Raw genomic sequence first — 23,096 nt, 5'->3', positions numbered from 1 at the left:
ACTTTGATTGAAAGAATAAGTAGACAACAGATAGATGGGAGAGGGGGAGGGAAAGACACACAGACATACAACAGGCTCTTCAGCCCAAATCGTACATGGGAACCAAAATGCCCACCTAAACTAATCCTGTTTTCCTGCATTTAACCCACATCCATTCCGTTGCATATACCTGTCTAAATATATTTTAAATAATTGTTATTGCATCTGCCTCAACCACTTCCTTTTGCATCTCGATCCATATCTCTAGAACCCTCTGTGTGGAGGAAAAAGTTGCCCTCAGGTCCATTTTAAATCTTTTCCCTCTCACCTTAAACTTGTGCCCTCTAGTTTTTGATTCCCTTTCCCTGGGGAAAATTGACAGTGTTCATTCACCCTATCTACGCTCCGTATCCCTTTATACATTTCGAAACAATCTCCTCTGAGTCGCCTACACTCCAAAAAGTAGTTTTAGCCTGTCCAATCTCCCTCGATAATCTGGTCCCCTCAGTCCTGACAACATCCTTATAAATCTTTCATGTAAATATCCTATCTTAATGGTATCTCCTATTGTGCGACCAAAACTGAATGCAATACTCCAAGTGCTTTTAAGTAGTCCATTCTTTTCAACTGTGCTAGTCACTAAAATAAATTGCACAGTTAGACCACAAGGCATAGGAGCAGAATTAGGCCATTTGGCCCTTCAGATCTGCTCTGCCATTTGATCATGATTACTTTATTTTCCCCCTCAACCCTATTCTCCTGCTATCTCCCCATAACCTTTGACAGCCTTACTAATTAAGTACCTACCAGCCTCTGCTTTATATATACCCAATGATTTGGCATCTGTGGCAATGAATTCCACAGATTCACCACCCTCTGGCTAAAGAAATTCCTCCTCATCTCTGTTCTAAAGAGACATCCTTGTATTTTGAGGCCGTGACCTCTGGTCCTAGACGTTCCCACTATAGGAAACATCTTCTCCACCTCCACTCTATCGAGGCCTTTCAATATTTGACAGGTTTCTATGAGAACCCCATCCTTCTAAACTCCAGCGAGTATAGGCCAAAGCCATCAAACTCCATGTGTGTTTACGATTTTATTCCCAGTAAAGAGTATTTTCTTTACACTGGTAAAGACTGTCCAGGAACAAGAACATTACAAAAGAATTCAGGTAGGGGCCTTCTGCCTTTGTAGCAAACCACCATTCATCAAAATCAGATTGATCTCCTTCCTTTTCGTGCACTTATTCTTTGAATTCTTTAATACTGCAAAACTGTTGATCTCTATTTTGGATAAAAATCAACAAATCTACAGTCCTCCAGGGTAAAAAATTCCAAAAACTAACCAATCTCTGATACAGGATGTCATAGAATTATAGAAAACAGGAATGGAAATAGGCTGCCTTACCATCATAGGTCATTACCCATTTCAGTGCCTTATTTCCACTTTCGCTTTGGCATTAAGAAATATCTGTCTCGTTGAACACATTTAATGACTTATATTTAATGTAAGTTGAAATTATGTTTGCATCCTCCTTTTAGCCTTTTAGGTCTTGCTAAGCATGTAACCTCCCTCGAGTTGCTCCAGGGATGAGGCTGCAAATCATGAATGCAAGAGATTCTGCAGGCGCTGGAAATCTTGAGCAACACACACAAAATGCTGGAGGAACTCAGCAAGTCAGGCAGCATCAACAGAGGGGAAAAAATAGTCAACATTTCAGGCCAAGGCATTTCATCAGGATGCATCCCACATTCCAAAGATACACGGGTTAGGGTTAGTAGTTTGTGGGCATGCCTTGTTGGTGCCGGAGGTATGGTAATACTTGCTGCCTGACCCCAGCACATCCTCAGACTGTGTTGGTTGTTGACACAAATGATGCATGTTTCGACGTTTTTAACAAATAAAGCTGATCTTTAATCTTTTCCCCCACCATCTACCTGTACCAGGGTTAATTAACAGCCAGCACTGTTTAGCATGCACAAGGAACCAGGGGTGCCCAGGCTAACCCCATGAGGTCACGGAGGTACATGCAAACCCCACATAATCACACATATTTGCCCATCAACTCCCCTTTGAGTGTTGTTGTATGAGGGGAAAAAAGAGTTCAAAGAAAAATTTATTATCAAAGCACATATGTGTCACCACATACTACCCTGAGATTCATTTTCTTGCAGGCATTTGCAGTAGAACAAAGAAATATAATAGAATCAATGAAAACCTACACACAAACAAGGACTGCACCACTCAGCCAAATTTTCAATCCTCTCTCCTATATGCTGATTTATCACCACCTTTAATTTGGCCAACAACAGTGGTGTCAACAGCAAACTTATATATGACATCAGAGCTGTGCTTAGCCACACAGTCCTAAGTATAAAGCAAGTAGAGCAGGGGGTTAAGCATCTAAAAATCTCACTAGAAGAGCAAGAGGGGAACAGAGGCTGCTTGAGCCGAATGGCCATCTCCTGTATGAGAGGGTGCTGCGATTCTCTGACCGAAAGCCTTCAGAATCATGTGGGCTGGATTAAGTTGCTGGATATCTGCAGTAGTAATCATGAAATTTGATGCCTCTGGGCCTGGATTTGCTTGAGTTTAGAAGAATGAGGGGGAATCTAATTAAAACCTACGGAATATTGAAAGGCCTAGACAGAATTAAAGTGGATAGGATATTTTCAACAGTAGGAGACTCTAGGGCCAGAGGGCACAGCCTCAGAATAGAGGACGTCCATTTAGAGGCCAGATGGTGGTAAATCTGTGGAATTCATTGCCACAGATAGTTGTGGAGGCCAGGTTATTGGGTATATTTAAAGCAGAGGTTGATTCTTGTTTAGTAATGGTGTCAAAGTTACAGTGAGAAAGCAGGGTAATAGGGTCAAGAGGAATACTAAATCAGCCATGATTGAACGATGGAGCAGACATGATGGGCCAAATGGCCCAATTCTACTCTTATTTCTTATACTCTTTGAAGGAAGGAGATCTGCTATCTTTTGGTGACCAGACCAATGTGGTTAGCTCTTACCCACCTCCTCATTGCCAGGGCAATTAGAGATGGAGAAAGAAGTTTAACATAGTCAACAAAATCAACACCATTTGCTGAAATCTGTTATATCAACAGCTTAAATAAAAACAGAAAATGCTGGAAATACTCAGCAGAGTTCCAACATGTGCATTTTTTATTTTGATTTACATTAATAGCTACATTCTGCTCTGGATTTTTTTTTAACTATCTGAATACTGAATGCCAGAGACATAAGAGACTGCAGATGCTAGAATCTGGACAACAACCTTGCACTCAACATCAGCAAGACCAAGGAATTGATTGTGCACCAGGAAAGGGGATTTGGGAGAACACACACCAGTCCTTATCAAGGGTTCAGTGGTGGAAATACATTGATGTAATCATGAAAAAAGCAAGCCAACAGTTCTATTTCATTAGGAGTTTGAGATTTGCAACTTTCTATAGCTATATGGTGGTGAGCATTCTGACTGGTTGCACCTCAGCCTGGTATGAAGACTCCAATGCATAGGATCACAAGAAGCTATGAAAGTTTGTGGACTGAGCTAGCTTCATCATGGGAATAACCCTCCCCATCATTGAGCTCTTCATCAAGAGAAAGTGCCTCCAGCAGACAGGGTCCATCATTATGGACCCTCATCATCCAGGACATGCCCTCTTCTCATTATGACCATCAAGGAGGAGGTACAAGATCCCGAAGAAACACACTCATTGATTCAGTAGCAGCTTCTTCTCCACCCCCTTCAGATTTCTGAAAGGTCTGTAGGTGAATGAACACTACTTCATTCTTCACTTGTTTTAAAACATTATTCATTTATTTTGTGATTTATAGTAATTTTATGCCTTGCACTGTATTGCTGTGGCAAAGCAACAGATTTCACAATTTCTGAGCCTGATTCTGAGCAACAAACAATTTGCTGGATAAATTCAGCAGACTGAGTAGCAATTACACTACTTCCTGAGAAGCTTGCGAAGATTCAGCATGACATCTAAAGCACTGACAGATTTCTTTAGATGTGTAGTGAAGAGTATATTGACTGACTGCATTGCAGCCTGTACAGAAACACCAATGCCCTTGAATGGAAGATCCTACAAAAGGTAGTGGATACAGCCCAGTCCATCACGGGTAAAGCCCTCCCCACCATTGAGCACATCTTCATGGAGTCTTATTGCAGGAAAGCAGCTTCCATTATCAAGGGCTGCCACCACTCAGGCAATGCTCTCTCCTCACTGGAAGGAGGTACAGGAACCTCAGGACCCACACCATCAGGTTCAGGAACACATTACTTCTCAACCAGCAGACTTTTGAAACAGAGGGGATAACTTCACTTGCCCCATCACTGAATTGTTCCTGCAACTTATGGAATTATTTTCAAAGACTCTTCATCTCATGTGCTCAATATTTATTGCCTATTTATTATTATTATTATTTTTATATATTTAGTTTGCTGTCTTCTGCACATCAGTTGTTTGTCTGTCCTGTTGGGTTTGGTCTTTCATTGATTGTGTTTCTCATATTTATTAAGTATGCCTGCAAGAAAATAAACCTCAGGATTTTATATGGTGACATATATACACTTTGATAATAAATTTACTTTGAACTGTGTGTGTGTCTGTGTGTGTGTATATGTGATGGGTGCGACGAGAGGAATTGCCGACATTTAGGTCAGAACACTACACGCACTGCTGAAAGTTGTTACATCACTAACTTGCGTTCTGTTCCAGATTTCAAGCCATCTCATTCTTTTTACTCTCTCTACCGTTTTGTGACCAATTAATACCACCTAGCAATCGTGACAAGTTGGCCAGCAGAGGGAAGAGTTTAAACTTTGCAACATACATAAAATGCTGGAGGAACTCAGCCGGTCAGGCAGCCTCGGTAGAGGGAAATTCGGGCCGAGACCGTTCATCGGGATTGCTCTGATGAAGCGTCTCGGCCCTAAACGTTGACCACACATTTCCCTTTACGGATGCCGACCGACCTGCTGTGTTTTTCCAGTATTTTGGGTGCGTGTTGTTCCAGATTTCCAGCATCTGCAGAACCTCCCGTGTTTAAACTTGACACTCTGCAGCTGTCCTGAAGTGCAGTGCCGACGCAAAGCACACTTCGGCCAAAGCGCACCAGCACAATCTCGCCTACTGTCACCGACGCACAAACGCACCCTTGGAACAAATGATCATCAAAGCGGGGCGGAAATGACGTCAACTTCAAAACGGGCCCGGGCGCTAGCCCGTTGAATTGTTGAAGGCGTCTTATTGGTCTGTAGCATTAAATTGTTGTAAGGCTGGCTGGATTGTTCAAGGCTGCTCCAATCAGCTGTATTGTTGCAGGTTGGTGTCTAGTGATTCCCAGTTCAAGAGAAAAGTGAAGGTCTGCGTGCGGAATGGTATTGTTGGTAGGCTGAAAGGTTAACGGTTGTTAGAACCGTTGTCACATTTTGTGTCTTGTCGCGGTTGTTGCGTGTAATCTGTGGTAGGAGGGAAATAGATTTCTTTTGTTAGATTAGTGAGGGAGAAAACGGTGTAGATTGGAGGAAAGTTAATTAGCTGTTTTGGCCGTGGAAAGTTTCTTAAATTTTACGGTGGGACTTTTTCCTCAGCATTTTGGGTGTGTGTTTCTCTATTTTGTGTGTTTGTGTATTTACCCCTATCTCTGGGCCTCAGTGCACCTAGTTGTGCAGAAAAACAGTGACGCCTGAGTTAATGTGTGCGTTAAGTATTGCAACGGCTTTTTTAAACGCGATATTTGATCTTAAATTTCTTAGAATGTTCTACACGCAGTATCAATGTGCCTATAGCACACGCTATCTTATATAATGTTGGTGGAGGGATGGATTTTGGTCGGATCCTCAGGAGAGCTCCTGTGATTTTCCTTGAAATAATGCTAAAAAGGTCCTTTGGAGTTTACTCCTGAGAGTAGTTAACAAATGACTGAGACTTCCTGAAGAGGTATGTTGTTTCGGATCCTTTCCCACTAGGCCCACTTTCAACTTTGCTGGGATCCTGGGACAACTCAGCTCCCACAGTTAATGTCTGTAAAACCCCTGTCCGTGGTTAGAATACTCCTCGGGCTGATCCAGCTGTCCAACTGCTTAAGTGTTTGTGGAAGTCTGCAAAGTAGCTGTGTAGAAGTTTGGAACTTCTGCTATCACACACATTCACAAGCAAAGCCCTAATTTTTACATAATCTGGAGGTTGTTCCAGGTGGATGCATTGGTTTTTTTATTGTAGGGAGATAATCTCTTGATCAAAAGGTGGTACCTTCAACAGTGTAGGACTTCATCTGGGCATGTATATGGGCACTGGCCTACAGTTGCAAGAAAACGTTTATGAACCCTTTCCAATTGCCTGGTTTTCTGCATTAATTACTCATAAAATGTGGTCTGATCTTCATCTAAGTCACAATAATAGATAAACACAATCTAATAACCTGCAAACAATTGTACTTCTTCTGAGTACACCATTTAAATAATCCCAGTCTAGGTTCAATAAAGTATGTGAGCCTCTGGGGTAATACCTTCCACAAAAGCTAGTTGGAGTCAGGTGTTCCAATCAATGAGATGAGATTGGAGGTTGGGTTGTAGAGGTGCCCTGTCCTTTTAAAAAGACACACTAAGTCAGGTTACTGACAGAGCCTGTGCTTCTCAAGGAAGATCTGTTTATGTGCACCGTGCCTCGATCAAAACAACTTTCAGAGGACCTTAGAAGAAGAATTGTAGAGATGTATGAAGCTGGAAAAGGCTACAAAAGTATTTCTAAAGACCTGAGTGTTCATCCGTCCACAGTAAGAGAAATTGTCTACAAACGGAGGAAATTCAGTACTGTTGCTACTTTCCTTAGGAGTGGGTGTCCTGCAAAGATCACACCAAGTGCACTGTGTGTATTGCTGAAGGATGTGAAAAAGAACCCAAGGATAACAGCAAAAGATCTGCAGAAATGTGTGGAACTTGCTGAAGTCTCTGTTCATGTGTCCACTATAAGAAAAGCACTGAACAAGAATGGTGTTCATGGAAGGACACCACGGAGGAAACCACTACTCTTCAAAAAAACATTGCTGCACATCTCAAGTTGCAAAAAAAAAAGACCTGGATGCTCCACAATGCTTCTGGGACAATGTTCTTTGGACAGATGAGTTCAAAGTTGAACTCTTTGGCAGAAATGCACACTCTGTAGTATGGTGATCTTTGAAAATCATTTGGGCAGGAACGTAAACATGGATTGTGTGTCAGTGGTTAGGTTTAGTTTAATTTGGTATCATGGTGGGCGCAGACATCATGGGCCAAAGTGCCTGTTCTTCCACTCTTCTATGTCCTATCTAGAAGGAGGCCATTTGAGCTATCAAGTCTATGCCTGTTCACACAGAGTAGCCCATTAGTCCTATTCCTTTCTCCCGCCTAATATCACCCGGATACTTTTTTATAGCTTTTGCCTTTGAAACTTCAGGCATTATAACACAATAACAATGCAGAATAAGCTGTAAAAGCTACTGAAAAGTGCAGTGCAGGCAAACGATAACTTGCAGGATCGTTAACGAGGAAGATTGTGAAGCCGAGAGTCCATCTTGTACACCTTGACAGAGTCCATGGCGGGGAGGCCGGTTTCTGTGATGTGCTGAGCTGTGTTCAAAACTATTGTTTCTTGTGGCCATGTGCAGTGTAGTTACCATTTCAAGCCGTTATGCATCCAGATAGAAAGCTTTCTGTGGTGCATCAGTAAAAATTGGTAAGAGTCGACGGGGATGTGCTGAATTTCTTAAGTCTCCTGAAGAAGTAGAATCATTGGTGAGCTCTCTTGGCTGTGACATCAACATGGTTAGCATGTGAGCGGGAATAAGGGACAATAAATGAGGGAACAGGGTTAATGGGATTGCTCCGAGCAAGCGTCAATTTGTTGGGCTGAATGGGCATCTACTGTATGTCATTAGGAAACACTAAAGGGTTAATCAGTGCTTGGCCCAAGGCCTTTGTGAATGGATGTGCCTTCAGCACCACCTTAGGCAGTGATTGCAACTCCTTTCTGGGTGAGAAAAAAGTCACCGGAAAACTGAAAGTGTGGCTGAAAGGCCACAAATGAGACAGGGATTCAAAGCTTGTCTTTGGACGTGTGCCTGATATGTTTGCCTATTATCTGAGTGGGGAAGAATTACACAGAATAATTTTTTTTAAAATTAAGGAGTGAAATGAAAATTTTGGACCTTGTGTAATCTGCACTTTCCTATACTGTTAGTAACTCATGGAGTCCACAGGAGTCCTCAACTCTGAAGGAAAACCTGAGGTGACATCTGCTATGTTAAACGTGGAAGAGGTTGGTGATGCCTTGTCGACTGATGTGCCTGCAGAGTCTGGTGGTGATGTTGTGAAGCTGGACTGTGAAACCCATGCTGAAAGGTAACCACAAGTGAGCGTACACTTCTCTTTATGACACAGTAGCCGGTTCTCTAGATGGTTTTCCACTTTCCAACAAAAGAGAGGCTTACATTTATACATCATCCTTCATATCCCTTTCCAAACATCTAAGATTCTTTACAGCCACTTGGCAGAGATGAGGTAATAAGGAAGCAAATGTGGCACCTACACTCAGTGGCCACTCTACTAAGTACCTCCTTTGCATGAATTCTTCAAAGGTATATTTAATATCAGAGAAATGTATACAATATACATCCTGAAATGCTTTTTCTTTGCAACCATCCATGAAAACAGAGGAGTGCCCCAAAGAATGAATGGTAGTTAAATGTTAGAACCCCAAAGTCTCCCCCAGCTCCCCCCTCCCACACATAAGCAGCAGCAAAGTAACAATCCCCTTCCCCCACCAGCAAAAAAAAGCATCGGCACCCACCACCGAGCACTCAAGCGTGCAGCAAAGCATCAGCAAAGATACAGACTTGCAGTACCCCAAAGACGACTCGTTCACCCAGTATTCGACATACCACAGGCGCTCTCTCTCTCTCTCTAATAAGAATCCTGAAAGGGAAAAATGGAGATATGAAAGATGGAAATAGAGCTGTTTCCGAGGATGCAAGCAGAGGAGTCGCCGTTAGGCGCCATTGTTTATGATCTGCTGCTCTAGCCTAGCCATTTCAAGGTTCGATGTGTTGTGTTCAGAGATGCTCCTCTGCACATCACTGTTGTAACATGTGGTTATTTGTGAGAGAGGATGGTGAATCTGTAGAATTTGTTGTCCTGCATCAGCAGTGGAAGCCAAGTGATTGGCTATATTTAAAGCGAAGGTTGATAGGTTCCTGGTTAGTCAGAGTGTCAAAGGTTGTGGGGAGAAGGCAAGAGAATGGGGTTGAAAAGGAAAATCAGCCATGATGAAATGGCAGAGCAGACTTGATCACAGTCTGAGAAGTTGGCAGATGACAAGTGGAAGCAACAAAGGGGCTGACAATGATGGATTCTTGTGGGAGAGAAAGGTGGAATATGGAATCAGTAAGAGAGTCACTTTTATATAAATGGGAATATGAAAATTATTTGAGATTTGAATTTGAATGTATTAATGGAGGGGTTAAATACATTGGCTAAGACAGAGGAGAAAGTTCCCTTATTCTCTTCAAAAGAACACATATTCCTTTGAATCCCCCAGCAAGAGCAAAATCTTTGAGGAATACATAGTTATTTGTAGAGAATCAGGGAGCTCTCTCCTCCAAGCTATCCAACACTGTTAATGGTGCAGCTCTTCATAGTAATGCATTCGTGTATCAGCCAAGACAACTGAGTATGCAGAATGGACCTTTAACCTTGTATCTTCTGGGATAAGAGGGCTGTTGTCTACATCTCATTCAGCCATTCCTCATGTACACTGTAATGCTTATGGCAGGTCCAAATGTTGTAAGTATGGAAAGGTATTAAGACATAGCAGAATTACGCCACTTGGCCTATCAAGTTTGCTTGCCATTCGATCGTGGCTGATTAATAATCCCTCTCAACTTCATTCTCCTGCCTTTTGCCCATCCTTTGACACCCTTACTAATCAAGAACCTATCAATCTTTCATTCTAAGTGTACCCGATGACTTGGTCTCTGCAGCTGTCTGTGGCAAGAATTTCACCAATTCAACACACTCTGGCTAAAGAAATTCCTTCTCATCTCTGTTCTAAAGGGATGGCTCTGTATTTTGAGGTTGCGTCCTCTGGTCCTAGACTCTTACACTAATGTAAAGCATCCTCTCCACATCTACAGTATCTAGGTTTTTCAATATTCGATAGGTTTCAATGAGATTCCCCCCTCATTCTTCTAAGCTCAAGTTTAAAGTGATACTATTGTTTCAGTTGGATAATATGACTGAAATTCAGGTTAGAAACGAGATAAAGATTACCTTTGTTTGACAGATGTACATTGAAATATGCAGTGAAATGTAGCGAGGATTGTGCTGGAGGCAACCTACAAGTGCCACCAACATAGCATGCCCACAACTTACTAAACCCCACCCTAATCGTATGTATTTGGAACGTTGAAGGAAACTGGAGCACCCAGAGGAAATCCATGCAGTCACAAGGAGAACATACAATCTCCTTACCTACGGCGGCGGGAATCAAACCCCTATCGGAGAGCATTGACGCTGTAAAGCAATTGCGCTAACCGCCACACTACAACATCGCGCTGTCAGGCAGCTGTTTGGAATGTGACGAGGGTGGCTTTGATCTAATGTAAATTATTTTAGTTATAACGTTGGATTGTAGTGATTGAATTAATTTCACCTATAAATGAATTGAAAATACAATTTTGATTACTCATTCAATTAATCTGAAATCCTGATGATATCAAATAAAACTGCATGCATAACCATGTAACTTTTGCATTGTTTATTTGCCCCAGTGATTCTGATCAGCCACGTCCCAGTACACCAACTCCAGGTCTGCTTTCACAGAACATCGACAACATCTACAGATCTGATCCAGAAAATGAAGCGGAGGATGAACTGGGCAGTTACACACTGGACATGCTGGGTGCCCAGGGTGTGCCTGAAACAGTGCTTGGAGATCAACAGCCTGTGCCCTGCTACATTGAGTATGGAGAAAGTTTGCCTCCAGACATATCAAACTATCCAGAGAACAACTGGCTGACTGATGCAACCCGGAGCCAGTTCCCCAAACCATTTACCAATGATTCATTAGGACAACCAACCCTGGTGGCTGGTTACCAGCAAAATGTAGAGCGGTGGAACATTGGCATGGTGCCAGTGAACGAAGGGATGGTGACAATGCTGTATGAAGAGAAATCAGACGAGGATCCTGGTACAACATCCAGAGACTTGAAGGAACCACCACCCTTGAAGCCAGTAACAGATTTTGCAGTGCAGGTAAGACAAAGCATGAATGGTGAAGTGCATGGACGGCTCCGGATCCCAGTGTTTGAAAGCTGTCAGCTGAAAGGATCATGGGTGGCATTGAGGATGTGGTATGTGGGCTGTGGAGTTGCTGTAGCTGAACTTAGACCACTTGACCTGAAATGCCTGGGTCATTCACTGGAAAGATAGCCAGGCCGGTGGTTCTGATGCAGTACTAAAGGAGTGCTGCATTGCTGGAGGCATTAATTTACAGATTCTGCAGATGCTGGTAATCTTGAGTAATACACACAATGCTAGAGGAGCTCAACAGGCCAGGCAACATACATGGAGGGAAATAAACAGTCACCATTTCAGCCTGAGATTCTTCATCAGATTTATCTCCCTCCATAGGTGCTGCCTGGCCTGTTGAGCTCCTCCTCCATTTTGTGTGTGTTGGCTTTCAGATGGTGCTTTGGGATCCTTAAACAAAGAGTGAGACCTTGTGTGTCCATAACATCTCTTTGGTCAGCTTGCTCCGTGCTGGTTGATATTTCCTTGAATCAGCAAGTTACTGAGTTGCCATGATCTGATTTGGATAAGCAACTTCAATCCACATTTCACCAAGTTAGTATGAAGCCAGTTTTTTTTTTCCTCCCTTGCATCTTTTAGCTTAGATTAGTTCTGTGCTAAATAAACCCGGCTGATTTAGAACTTTGATCTAGGAAGTGGAACTGTGTACTGGGTACAGAGGACGCGTGTTGATATGTTCAGTGGTTAACTGGAAATTCAAATTATTTACTGAAAGAAGAGGCCACTCAGCCCACCACACTTATGCCAGCTATTGTGCCTAAGAATGAGCATGAAGTCAAGAAAAATGCAATGATATTTTTGAAGTTTGTAAAGAGCGTGAGGTTAACTAAGGAAAGTGAGGAGTCTACTAAAGGATCAAAGTGGTAAACCGCATTCTTGCACTTGTATTCTAATCCTCTCAAAATAAATGCAAGCATTGCATTTGCCTTCCTTACTACTGAATCAGCTTACAAATTAACCTTCAGGGAATCCTGTACAAGGACTAACAAGTCCCTAAAATAGAATTGCTGGGGGGTGGAAACCGAACTAAAGAGATGGAGGAAGGGGCGGTTGGCTCACAAATCAAGAAAGCTTGTGTAGACAGTGTGAGAGGGAGGATAAGCAGGTGATAGAGAAGGGATGCACTCAGACTGATGGTTTGAGATGTGTCTATTTTAATGCAAGGAGTATCATGAACAAAGTGGATGAGCTTAGAGCATGGATCAGTACTTGGAGCTATGATGTTGTGGCCATTACAGAGACTTGGATGGCTCAGGGGTAGGAATGTCTACTTAGAGTGCCAGGCTTTAGATGTTTCAGAAAGGACAGGGAGTGAGGTGAAAGAGGTGGGGGCGTAGCACTGTTGATCAGAGATAGTGTCACGGCTGCAGAAAAGGAGGAAGCCACGGAGGGATTGTCTACTGAGTCTCTCTGGGTGGAAGTTAGAAACAGGAAGAGGTCAATAACTCTACTGGGAGTTTTTTTATAAACCACCCAATAGTAACAGGGACATCGAGGAGCAGGTAGGAGACAGATTTTGGAATGGTGCAACAATAACAGGATTGTCGTGATGAGAGATTTTAATTTCCCCAATTTAGATTGGCATTTCCCTGGAGCAAGGGGTTGAGATGGGATGGATTTGTTAGGTGTGTTCAGGAAGGTTTCCTGACACAATATGTAGATAAGCCTACAAGAGGAGAGGCTGTACCCCGCTTTACAAAAGTTCGCTTTACGCCATTTTGCTTTTATGAAAGACCTACATTAGTACCTGTTTTTGCGAACCAAAAGAAATCCAAAGAGGATTTTTGCTTTTACGAAAAAAGGTGCCCGCTTTAAACTTGTGTTTACCCCAAGAAAGACTACCGTGACCGTGAAGCCTTGCACGGGGAGGTGTGTGCACATGCGTGTACGTGCCGTTTTTTAGGTTTTATGTGCTATTTGGTATGATTTGGTCGGTTATTTTTTTTGGGTCTGGGAATGTTCAAGAATTTTTCCCATATAAATTAATGGTAATTGCTTCAGTTTACGCCATTTCAACTTACAAAAGGTTTAATAGGAACGCTCTACTTTCGGATAGTGGGGGAAACCTGTATTGGGAAATGAACCTGGTCAGGTGTCAGGTCTCTCAGTGGGAGAGCATTTTGAAGATAGTGATCATGATTCTATCTTCTTTACCAGAGCATTGGAGAGGGATAAGAACAGACAAGTTAGGAAAATGTTTAAAGGGGAAATATGAAGCTATTAGGCAGGAACTTGGAAGTATAAGTTGCGAACAGATGTTCTCAGGGAAATGTACAGCAGAAGTGTGGCAAATATTCAGGGGAGTGGCGTTCTGCTTAGGTATGTTCCAATGAGACAGAACAGATGGTAGGGTACAGGAACTGTGGTGTACAAAGGCTGTTGAAAATCTAGTCAAGAAGAAAAGAAAAGTTTACAAAAGGTTCAAAAATCTAGGTGATGATAGATCTAGAAGATTATAAGGCTCGCAGGAAGGAGCTTAAGAATGAAATTAAGAGAGCCAGAAGGGGCCATGAGAAGGCCCTGGCGAGCAGGATTAAGGAAAACCCCAAAGCATTCTACAAGTATGTGAAAAACGAAGAGGATAAACCATGAGAGAATAGGACCAATCAAGTGTTTCAGTGGAAAAGTGTGTATGGAACCGGAGGAGATGGCGGAGGTACTTAATGAATACTTTGCTTCAGTATTCACTACAGAAAAAGACCTTGGCGATTGTAGGGATGACTTACAGCAGACTGAAAAGCTTGAGCATATAGATATTAAGAAAGAGGATATGCTGGAGGTTTTGGAAAGCATCAAGTTGGCTAAGTCTCTGGGACTGGATGAGATGTACCCCTGGCTACTGTGGGAGGAGATTGCTGAGCCTCTGGCAATGATATTTGCATCATCAATGGGGACGGGAGAGGTTCCAGAGGATTGGAGGGTTGCAGATGTTGTTCCCTTATTCAAGAAAGGGAATAGAGATAGCCCAAGAAATTATGGACCAGTGAGTCTTACTGCAGTGGTTGGTAAGTTGATGGCGAAGATCCTGAGAGGCAGGATTTATGAACATTTGGAGAGGCATAATATGATTAGGAATAGTCAGCATTGCTTTGTCAAAGGCAGGTTGTGCCTTCCGAGCCTGATTGAATTTTTTGAGGATGTGACAAAATACATTGATGAAGGTAGAGCAATAGATGCAGTGTATATGGATTTCAGCAAGGCATTTGACAAGGTACCCCATGCAAGGCTTATTGAGAAAGTAAGGAGGCATGGGATCCAAGGGGACATTGCTTTGTGGATCCAGAACTGGCTTGCCCACAGAAGGCAAAGGATGGTTGTAGATGGGTCATATTCTGCATGGAGGTTATTGTCCAGTGGTGTGCCTGAGAGGTCTGTTCTCGGATCCCTCTCTTTGTGGCTTTTATAAATGACCTGGATGAGGAAGTGGAGGGATGGGTTAGTAAATTTGCTAATGATACAAAGGTTGGGGTTGTTGTAGATAGTGTGGAGGGCTATTAAAGGTTACAGCGGGACATCGATAGGATGCAAAACTGGGCTGAGAAGTGGCAGATGGAGTTCATTTTGGTAGGTCAAATATGATGGCAGAACATATTATTAATGGTAAGGCTCTTGGCGGTTTGGAGGATCAGTGGAATCTTGGGGTCCAAGTCTATAGGACACTCAAAGCAACTGCGCAGGTTGATTGTGTGGTTAAGAAGGCATACGGTGCATTGGCTTTCATCAACCATGGGATTGAGTTCTAGAGCCAAGAGGTAATGTTACAACTATATAGGACCCTGGTCAGACCCCAATTGGAGAACTGTACTCAGTTCTGGTCACCTCATTATAGGAAGGATGTGGAAACTGGAAAGGGTGCAGAGGAGATTTACAAGGATGTTGCCTGGATTGGGGAGCATGCCTTATGAGAATAGGTTGAGTGAACTTGGCCTTTTCTCCTTGGAGTGGTGGAGGATGAGAGGTGACCTGATAGAGATGTATAAGATGATGAAAGGCATTGATTGTGTGGATAGTCAGAAGCTTTTTCCCAGGGCTGAAATGGCTAACACGAGAGGGCACAGTTTTAAGGTTCTTGGAAGTAGGTACAGAGGGGATGTCAGAGGCAACTTTTTTTACACAGAGTGGCGAGAGCGTGGAATGGGCTGCCGGTGACTGTGGTGGAGGCAGATACAATAGGGTCTTTTAAGAGACTCCTGGATAGGTACATGGAGCTTAGAAAAATAGAGGGCTATGGGTAACTCTGGTAATTTCTAAAGTAAGTCCATGTTCGGCACAGTGTTGTGGGCCAAAGAGCCTGTATTATATTGTAGATTTTCTATGTTTCTAAATATTCTCAATGACTTGGCCTGCATGGCCGTCTGTGGCAATGAATTCCACAGGTTTACTGCCCCCTGGCTAAAGAAGTTCTTCCTTATCTCTGTTCTAAATGGACGTCCCTCAATTCTGAGGCTCTGGTTCTAGACTCCACCTCTATAGGAAACATCTTTTCCATATCCACTCATTTTTCTAAACATCATTGAGTACAAGCCCAGAGTTATCAAGCACTCCTTGTATGTGTCCTCGTATGTTAACCCTTTCATTCCCAAGATCATTCTCATGAACCTCCTCTAGAGCCTTTCCAACGCCAGCACAGCCTTTCTTAGATAAGGGGCCCAAAACCGCTCACAATTTTCCAAGTGCGGTCTGACCAATGCCTCATAAAGCCTCAGCATCACATTCTTGCTCTTGTATTCTAATCCTCTCAAAATAAATGCTAGCATTGCATTTGCCTTCCTTTCTCCTGGATCAGCTTACAAATTAACTTTTAGGAAATCCTGTACAAGGACTCCCAAGTCCCTGTGCACCTTGGATTTTTGAATTTTCTCCCCATTTAGAAAATAGACCACGCCTTTGTTCCTTCTGCCAAAGTGCATGACCATGCACTTTCCTACACCGTATTCCATCTGCCACTTCTTTGCCCATTCCCTAAAACCGGCTAGGTCTTTTTGCAGACACCTTGCTTCCTCAATGCTACCAGCCTGTCCACCTATCTTGGTGTCATCAACAAACTTGGCTACTAAGCTATCAGTTCCTTCATCCAAATCATTGACATGTAACCTGAAAAGAAGCGTTCCCAACCCCTGTGGAACACCACTAGTTACCGGCAGCCAATCAGAATAGGCCCCCTTTATTCCCACTGTTTGCCTTCTGCCAGTCAGCCAATCTCCTAGCCATGTACCTTTCTCATAATACCATGGGCTGTTATTAAGCAGCCTCGTGTGGCATCTTGTGAAAGGACTCTTGAAATAAACAATTTCTACTAACTCCTTTCTCTACCCTGCCTGTTATTTCCTCAAAGAATTCCACCAGATTAGTCAGAAAAGATTTTTAAGGAACCCATGCTGATTTTGACCTTTTTTTTTATGTGCCTCCAAGTACTCCAAAACCTCATCGTTAATAATAGACTCCAACATCTTCCCAAAAAACTGAAGGTCAGGATAACTGGCCCATAATTTTTTTTCTTCTGCCTGCTTCCCTTCTTAAAGAGTGGAGTGATGTTTGCAATTTTCCTGTCAAATCAAGAACCATTCCAGAATCTATTGATCCTGGGGTGCAGTCCAACTGGTCCAGGTGACTTACAGTATCTACCTTCAGACTTTTCAGTTCCCAAACACCTTCTCCTTAGTAATAGCAATGACACTCACTTCTGCGCCCTGAAACTCTGGCATTTCTGGCATGCTGCTAGTGTGTTCCACAGTGAAGAATACGCAAAATAATTGTAACCTTCAGGTTCAGCTGGCAGTGTTAGTCGAGGGAAGACAGTCTCTGGCCCCGCCAAATGTGTGAAATCTGAGGTGCAAAACCTCTTGTTTGTGTGGATGCTGTGTGATCTGGTCCCCTGTTACAAATCAGTACCATGAAATAACAGAAAGTACACCATATGTAATTAAGTGATTTAGCTCTTTAATTCTTAATCTGACTAAAGGGTCAATAAAGAAAAACAAAAAGAAAAGGGCCCATTTTAAAGACAGTCTAATGTGCACAAGTTGGAGCTCACGGTTTCCCTTCCATTGATTTCCCCAGGCTTCGTCGACTCCCGGCCTCATTCCAAGTCTGCTCTGTCTTGCAGTCTATGATCTCTCCTTTCAGGCATTTTCTCTCTTCATCTCTCGCCGAACAAAAGACCCAGATCACCTCGCTCTCAGGTGCACAACAAGAAAAAAAACACTCCCTTCATGGGACGGTGCACATTCCAAAGCCCGTTATCTCTAGCCATAACCCAAACACTGCTGCTACAGAAAAACCATCACATTAGCAGTAAAACCTTTCCCAGGGCATTACATAATTATTCAATTAATCTGCCATTTGTTCATTTGTTTGTCCCCCATTACTACCTCTCCAGTGTCATTTTCCAGCAGTCCATTATCCACTCTTGTCTCTCTTTTACTCATTATATATGTGAAAGAACTTTCTGTATGCTTTTTATATCATTAGCTAGCTTACCTTCATATTTCAGCTTTCCTCTGACTTTTTTTGTTGCCCTCTGTGATTTTTAAAAGCTTCCCAATCCTCTACCTGCTAACTAATTTTTGCTCTGTTATATGCCCTTTCATACCATCTTTGACTTCTCTTGTCAGCCATGGTTGCCTCATCCTCCCTTTAGAATACTTCTTCAGCTTTGGGATTTATCTTTCCTGTGTCTTCCAAGTTTCCCCCAGAAGCTCCAGCCATTGCTGTTCTGCCATCATCTCTGCTCGTGTCCCCTTCCAATCAACCTTGGCCAACTCCTCTCTCATGCCTCTGTAATCCCCTTTACTCCACTGTAATACCGATACTTCTGACTTTAGCTTCTCCCTCTCAAATGAATTTATATTATGACCACTCTCTCCTCAGGGTTCCCTTAGCTTATGCTCTCTAATCAAATATGGGTCATTACATAACACCCAGTCCAGAATTACCAAGAAGATTCTGAAAGGGTCAAGAAGGTTCAGGATTCAGGATTGGCATTCAGGATGAAGTAGTAAATTGGATTAGACACTGGTTTTGTGGGAGAAGCCAGAGAGTGGAGTAATTGATTGCCCCTCCAACTGGAGGACTGTGACTAGCGGAGTGCTGCAGGAATTGGTGTTGGGTCGTTTGCTGGTTGTCATCTGTATCAATGATCTGGATGATAATATGTTTAACTGGTTCAACAAATTTGCAGATGACACCAAGATTCGGGTGCTGTTATCAGCGAGGAAAGCTATCGTAGCTTGCAAGCGGATCTGGATGACCTAGAAAAATGGGGTGAAAATGGCAGATGGAATTTAATGCAGACAGGTGTGAGGTGTTGCACTTCAGTAGGAGGACCAACCAGAGTAGATCTTGCACAGTGAATGGTAGGGCACTGAGCAGTGTGGTAGAACAATTGGATCTGGAAGTATAGGTCGATTTGTTGAAAGTTGCGTCACAGGTAGATAGAGTCATAGAGAAAGCTTTTGGCACACTGGCCTTCATAAGTCAAAAGTACTGAGTACAGGAGATGGGATGTAATGTTGAAGTTGTATAAGACATTGGTGAGGCCTAATTTGGAGTATTGTGTGCAGTTTTGGTCACCTACCTACAGGAAAGATGTAAATAAGGTTGAAAGAATACGGAGAAAATTGACAAAGATGTTGCCGGGTGTGGAGAACCTGAGTTATAAGGAAAGATTGAATAGTTTAGGACTTTATTCCTTAGAATGTAGAAGATTAAAAGGAGATTTGATAGAGGTATACAAAATTATGAGGGGTATAGATAGGGTAAGTGCAAGCAGGCTTTTCCCACTGAGGTTGGGTGAGACTACAGCCAGAGGTCATAGGTTAAGGGTGAAGGAGAAAAGTTCAATGGAATGGAGAGGAAACTTCTTCACTTAAAGGGTCTTGAAAATATGGAATGAGCTGCCAGCACAAGTGGCGCATCTGAGCTCAATTTCAACATTTAAGCTAAGTTTGGATAGGTATATGGGTGATAAGGGTATGCAGGGCTATGGTCCTGATGCAGGTCGATGGGAGTAGGCAGTTTAAATGTTTTCAGCATGGGCTAGATGGGATGACGGGCCTATTTTTGTGCTGTACTTTTCTATCACTCTAAATACCAATCCCCTAGTTGGCTTAATCACAAGCTGCCTTAAAAGGTCATCTTGTTTGCATTCTACAGATTCCCTCTCTTGGAATCCAGCATCAACCTGATTTTCCCAATCTACCTGCATATTGTAAATCCCCCATGATTATCACAACATTGCCCTTTTTGACGTGCCTTTACCATCTCCCATTGAAATTGGTAGCCCATATCCTTACTGTTCAGAGGCCTGTATATAACTTCCATCAGGGTCTTTTTACCCTCGAGGTTCCTTGGCTCTGCCAACAAGGATTCTACATCTTCCAATTCTATATCACCTCTTTCTAAGGCTTTGATTTCGATTTTTACTAACAGAGCCACCCCACCCCCTCTGCCCACCTGCCTGTCCTTTTGATATATTGTGTATCTTTGAATGTTAAGCTCCCAACTATAATTTTCTTTCAGCAATGTCTCATTGATGCCCACAATGTCATACCTGCCAATCTCTACCTGCACTACAAATCATCTACCTTATTCCGTATACTGCTACATTCAAATATAACATCTTCAGTCCCGTATTCATCACCCTTGTCAATTTTGTCCCCATGTTACACTGCAACTCATCCCACTGACTGCAAATTTGACTTATCATCTGCCTGTCCTTCCTCACACTCTCACCATACACTGCATCTAGTTGTATAACAACTGTCCCATCCTCAGCCCTATCACTCTGGTTCCCATTCCCCTGCCAAATTAGTTTAAACTTTCCCCAACAGCTCTAGCAAACCTGCCTGCAAGGATATTGATTCCCTCTCGGGTTCGGGTGTAACCCGTCCTTTTTAACAGTGGTACTTAATCCAGAAGAGATCCCAGTGATCCAGAAATCTGACACCCTGCCCCCTGCACTACATATTTATCTGCAGATCATCCTATTCTTACCCTCACTGGCACATGCACAGACAGCAATCCAGGGATTACTACCCTGGAGGTCCTGCTTGTCAGCTTTTTGCCTAACTCCCAATATTCTCTCTTCAGGACCTCCTCCCTTTCTCTGCCTATGTCTGGTACCAATATGTGCCACGACTTCTGTCTGTTCACCCTCCCCCTGTAGAATGCTGTGGACCCAATCTGAAACATTCCTAATCCTGGCACTTAGGAGGCAACATATCATCTGAGTGTTTCTTCACATCCCAGAATCTGCTTTCTACTCTAATTAATGGAATTCCCTCTCAGTACTGCATTGCTGTTCGTTCTGTCTCTCTGTCTCTCTCTGTGTCTCTCTGTGTCTGTCTCTGTGTCTCCTCCCCCCCCCCCCCCCACCCTTCCCTTCAGAGTCAGTGGCAGAGACCCGATCACTGTACCTTCCTCCGGTAGGGCGTACCACCCAATAGTATCCAAAGCAGTATACTTATTATTGAGGGGAACAGCCACAGGTGTACTCCGCACTGGTTGCCTATCCCTTTTCCCTTTCCTGACAGTCACCCAGATACAGTACCTGCCTCCTGCAACTTAAGGGTGACTACCTCCCTGTGGCTTCTATCTATCACTTCCTCATTTTCCCAGATGAACTGAAGGTCATCGAGGTGCTGCTCCAGTTCCTTACCACAGTTTCTGAGGAGCTGCATTCACTCTACCACCATCTGCAGATTGTGCTGCAGTTACTTAACCCAAGTGGTTTTTTGTATCTGCCTCCCAGGGGTGGTGGTAGAAGCAGATATACTGTGTTAAGGACATTTAAGAAACATTTAGATAGGCATGTGAATGATGAAAAATGGAGGGCTATGTAGGAGGGAAGGGATAGATTGATCTTAAAGAAGATTAAATGGTCAGCACAACATCCTGGGCTGAAGGGCCTGAGAGCCGTTATATTCTGTGTTTGTGACAAATGCATCTAGTAATGACAAAGGAATTTTTAAAAAATTTAATTGTGTGAATTAATTAAGATTTAACAAATGTTCCACTAGTTCTGAATCTGCTTGGAATTAGAAACTAAGCAGTCTTTTTCATTTCAGACTGATTGTGTTACTGTGGATGCAGAGGTCAGTACGGATCAGGATGTTGAACGATACATGGTAAGTAAACACTGTTCCCTGCTGCTGAACATTTCCTCATTCCTTGTTCTCTAGAGTCTGGTAAGCTCTGACATTTTCTGGTCAGTTCACCACTGGGCTGATTAAAATGTATTTAGATAGTCATTTTGTTTACTGAGGGAGGCGTGACCAAATTTTTAATTTCTAATTCATTTTGGTAAATACAGAAATGGAAGAAATCATCAGGCGAGAGGTCACTTGTGCCAGGTTATTACTGTGTTCCACCATAGGAAGTGATGTTAAGTCGTTCATGAACAAGTAGAGGTGTTGCACTTTGAGAGGACAAGCCAGGATAGGACTTGCATGGTGGATGGTAGGGCATTGCAGAATATGGTGGAACAGAGGGATCTGAGAATACAGATACATTATTCCTTGGAAGTAGTGTTGCACGTAGATAGAATTGTAAAGAAAGCTTTTGGCACACTGGCCTTCATAAATCAGAATATTGAGTACAGAATTTGGGATGTGATGTTGAAGTTAAATTCTGAGCATTGTGTGCAGTTTCACTCACCTGCCTGTAGGAGACATGTCAATAAGATTGAAAGAGGACGGAAAACGTTTACAAGAATGTTGCTGGGAGTTGAGAACCTGAGTTATAAGGAAAGGTTGAACAGGTTAGGACTTTATTCCCTGGAGCATAGAAGAATGAGAGAAGATTTGATAAAGGTATACAAAATTGAGTGCTGTAGATAAGGTAAGTGGAAGCAGGATTTTTTCACTGAGGTTTGATGAGACTGGAACTAAAAGTCAGGTTATGGGTGAAAGGGGAACCTGAGGGGGAACTTCTTCACTCAGAGGGTGGTGAGAGTGTGAAACAAGCTGTCTGCAGAAGTGGTGGATGCTAGTTCGATTGCAACATTTAAGAGAAGTTTGGATAAGTACATGGATGGGAAGAGTATGAAGGGCTATGGTCTAGGTGAAGGTTGACGGGACGAGGCAGAATAAGTGCAGCACAGACTAGAATCTAATGGCATTGGCTCATGGTATAAAATAAGGTTGGGAACCCCTGGATTAGAAAGGCCTGTTTCTGTGCCACAGTACTCTATGACTCTGTAATTCCCCAGTAAGTAAAGCCACTGATTCTAGTGTGCCATAAAACCTAGACAGCGTAAGTATCAAGTAACATTCTGAATGAATAGTGTGAGGCAATGACTTTTTCCAATAAGTGGGAGGGAAAGTCTAACCACTACACTAGGCTTTACCGTTGTTGAGACCCATAATCAATACGATGGAGGCCATTGACAAAACTGGACCACCCCCACCCATTCTGTGGTTAATAGATCAGGTCAGAGGCTGGATCTCCTGTGATGAGTAGTGTTATCCTAAAGTCTATCCACCATTCCCATTGCACAAGTCAAGGTATAGTACTTGTCTGAACAAAAAGCTCTACACCAACCAGGGTATGGCAGACCATTAAATTAATAACCCTACCCACGAACCCCAAGTACTGATGCCTTCCACTATCATCTGCAAATTGTACCCAAGTTGTTCCAACAGCACTTCCTGAACCCATAATCCCAACAAGGACAGCAGGCACACTGGAACACCAGCCCGTGCACATATTCCCTCCCACCAAGTCAAATGACGCAATTCCCTATCCAA

At 42.9% G+C, this 23,096-nt stretch overlaps 1 protein-coding gene across 4 annotated transcripts in view; it reads left to right on the top strand.

Annotated features, from left to right (window-relative positions):
• Window positions 1-5,239: 5,239 nt before the first annotated feature.
• Window positions 5,240-23,096, top strand: part of rnf214 (ring finger protein 214) — a 60,572-nt gene continuing 42,715 nt past the window's right edge. For 2 of the 4 annotated variants that reach the window (XR_011889807.1, XM_072283900.1), the window contains exons 1-4: window positions 5,331-5,391; window positions 8,222-8,382; window positions 10,809-11,292; window positions 21,417-21,476. Coding sequence is in view for 3 of the 4 variants with exons in the window: in XM_072283900.1 (XP_072140001.1) it covers window positions 8,228-8,382; window positions 10,809-11,292; window positions 21,417-21,476 (699 nt within the window). In the remaining variant the exon portion in view is untranslated. The other 2 variants (XM_072283903.1, XM_072283902.1) reach the window with 2 other exon arrangements.

Source organism: Mobula birostris, chromosome 20 (genome assembly GCF_030028105.1).
Source record: "Mobula birostris isolate sMobBir1 chromosome 20, sMobBir1.hap1, whole genome shotgun sequence".
NCBI classification, from domain to species: Eukaryota; Metazoa; Chordata; class Chondrichthyes; order Myliobatiformes; family Myliobatidae; genus Mobula; species Mobula birostris.
The sequence above is the reverse complement of the archived record's forward strand: the minus strand, read 5'-3'. Positions and strand labels throughout refer to the sequence as shown.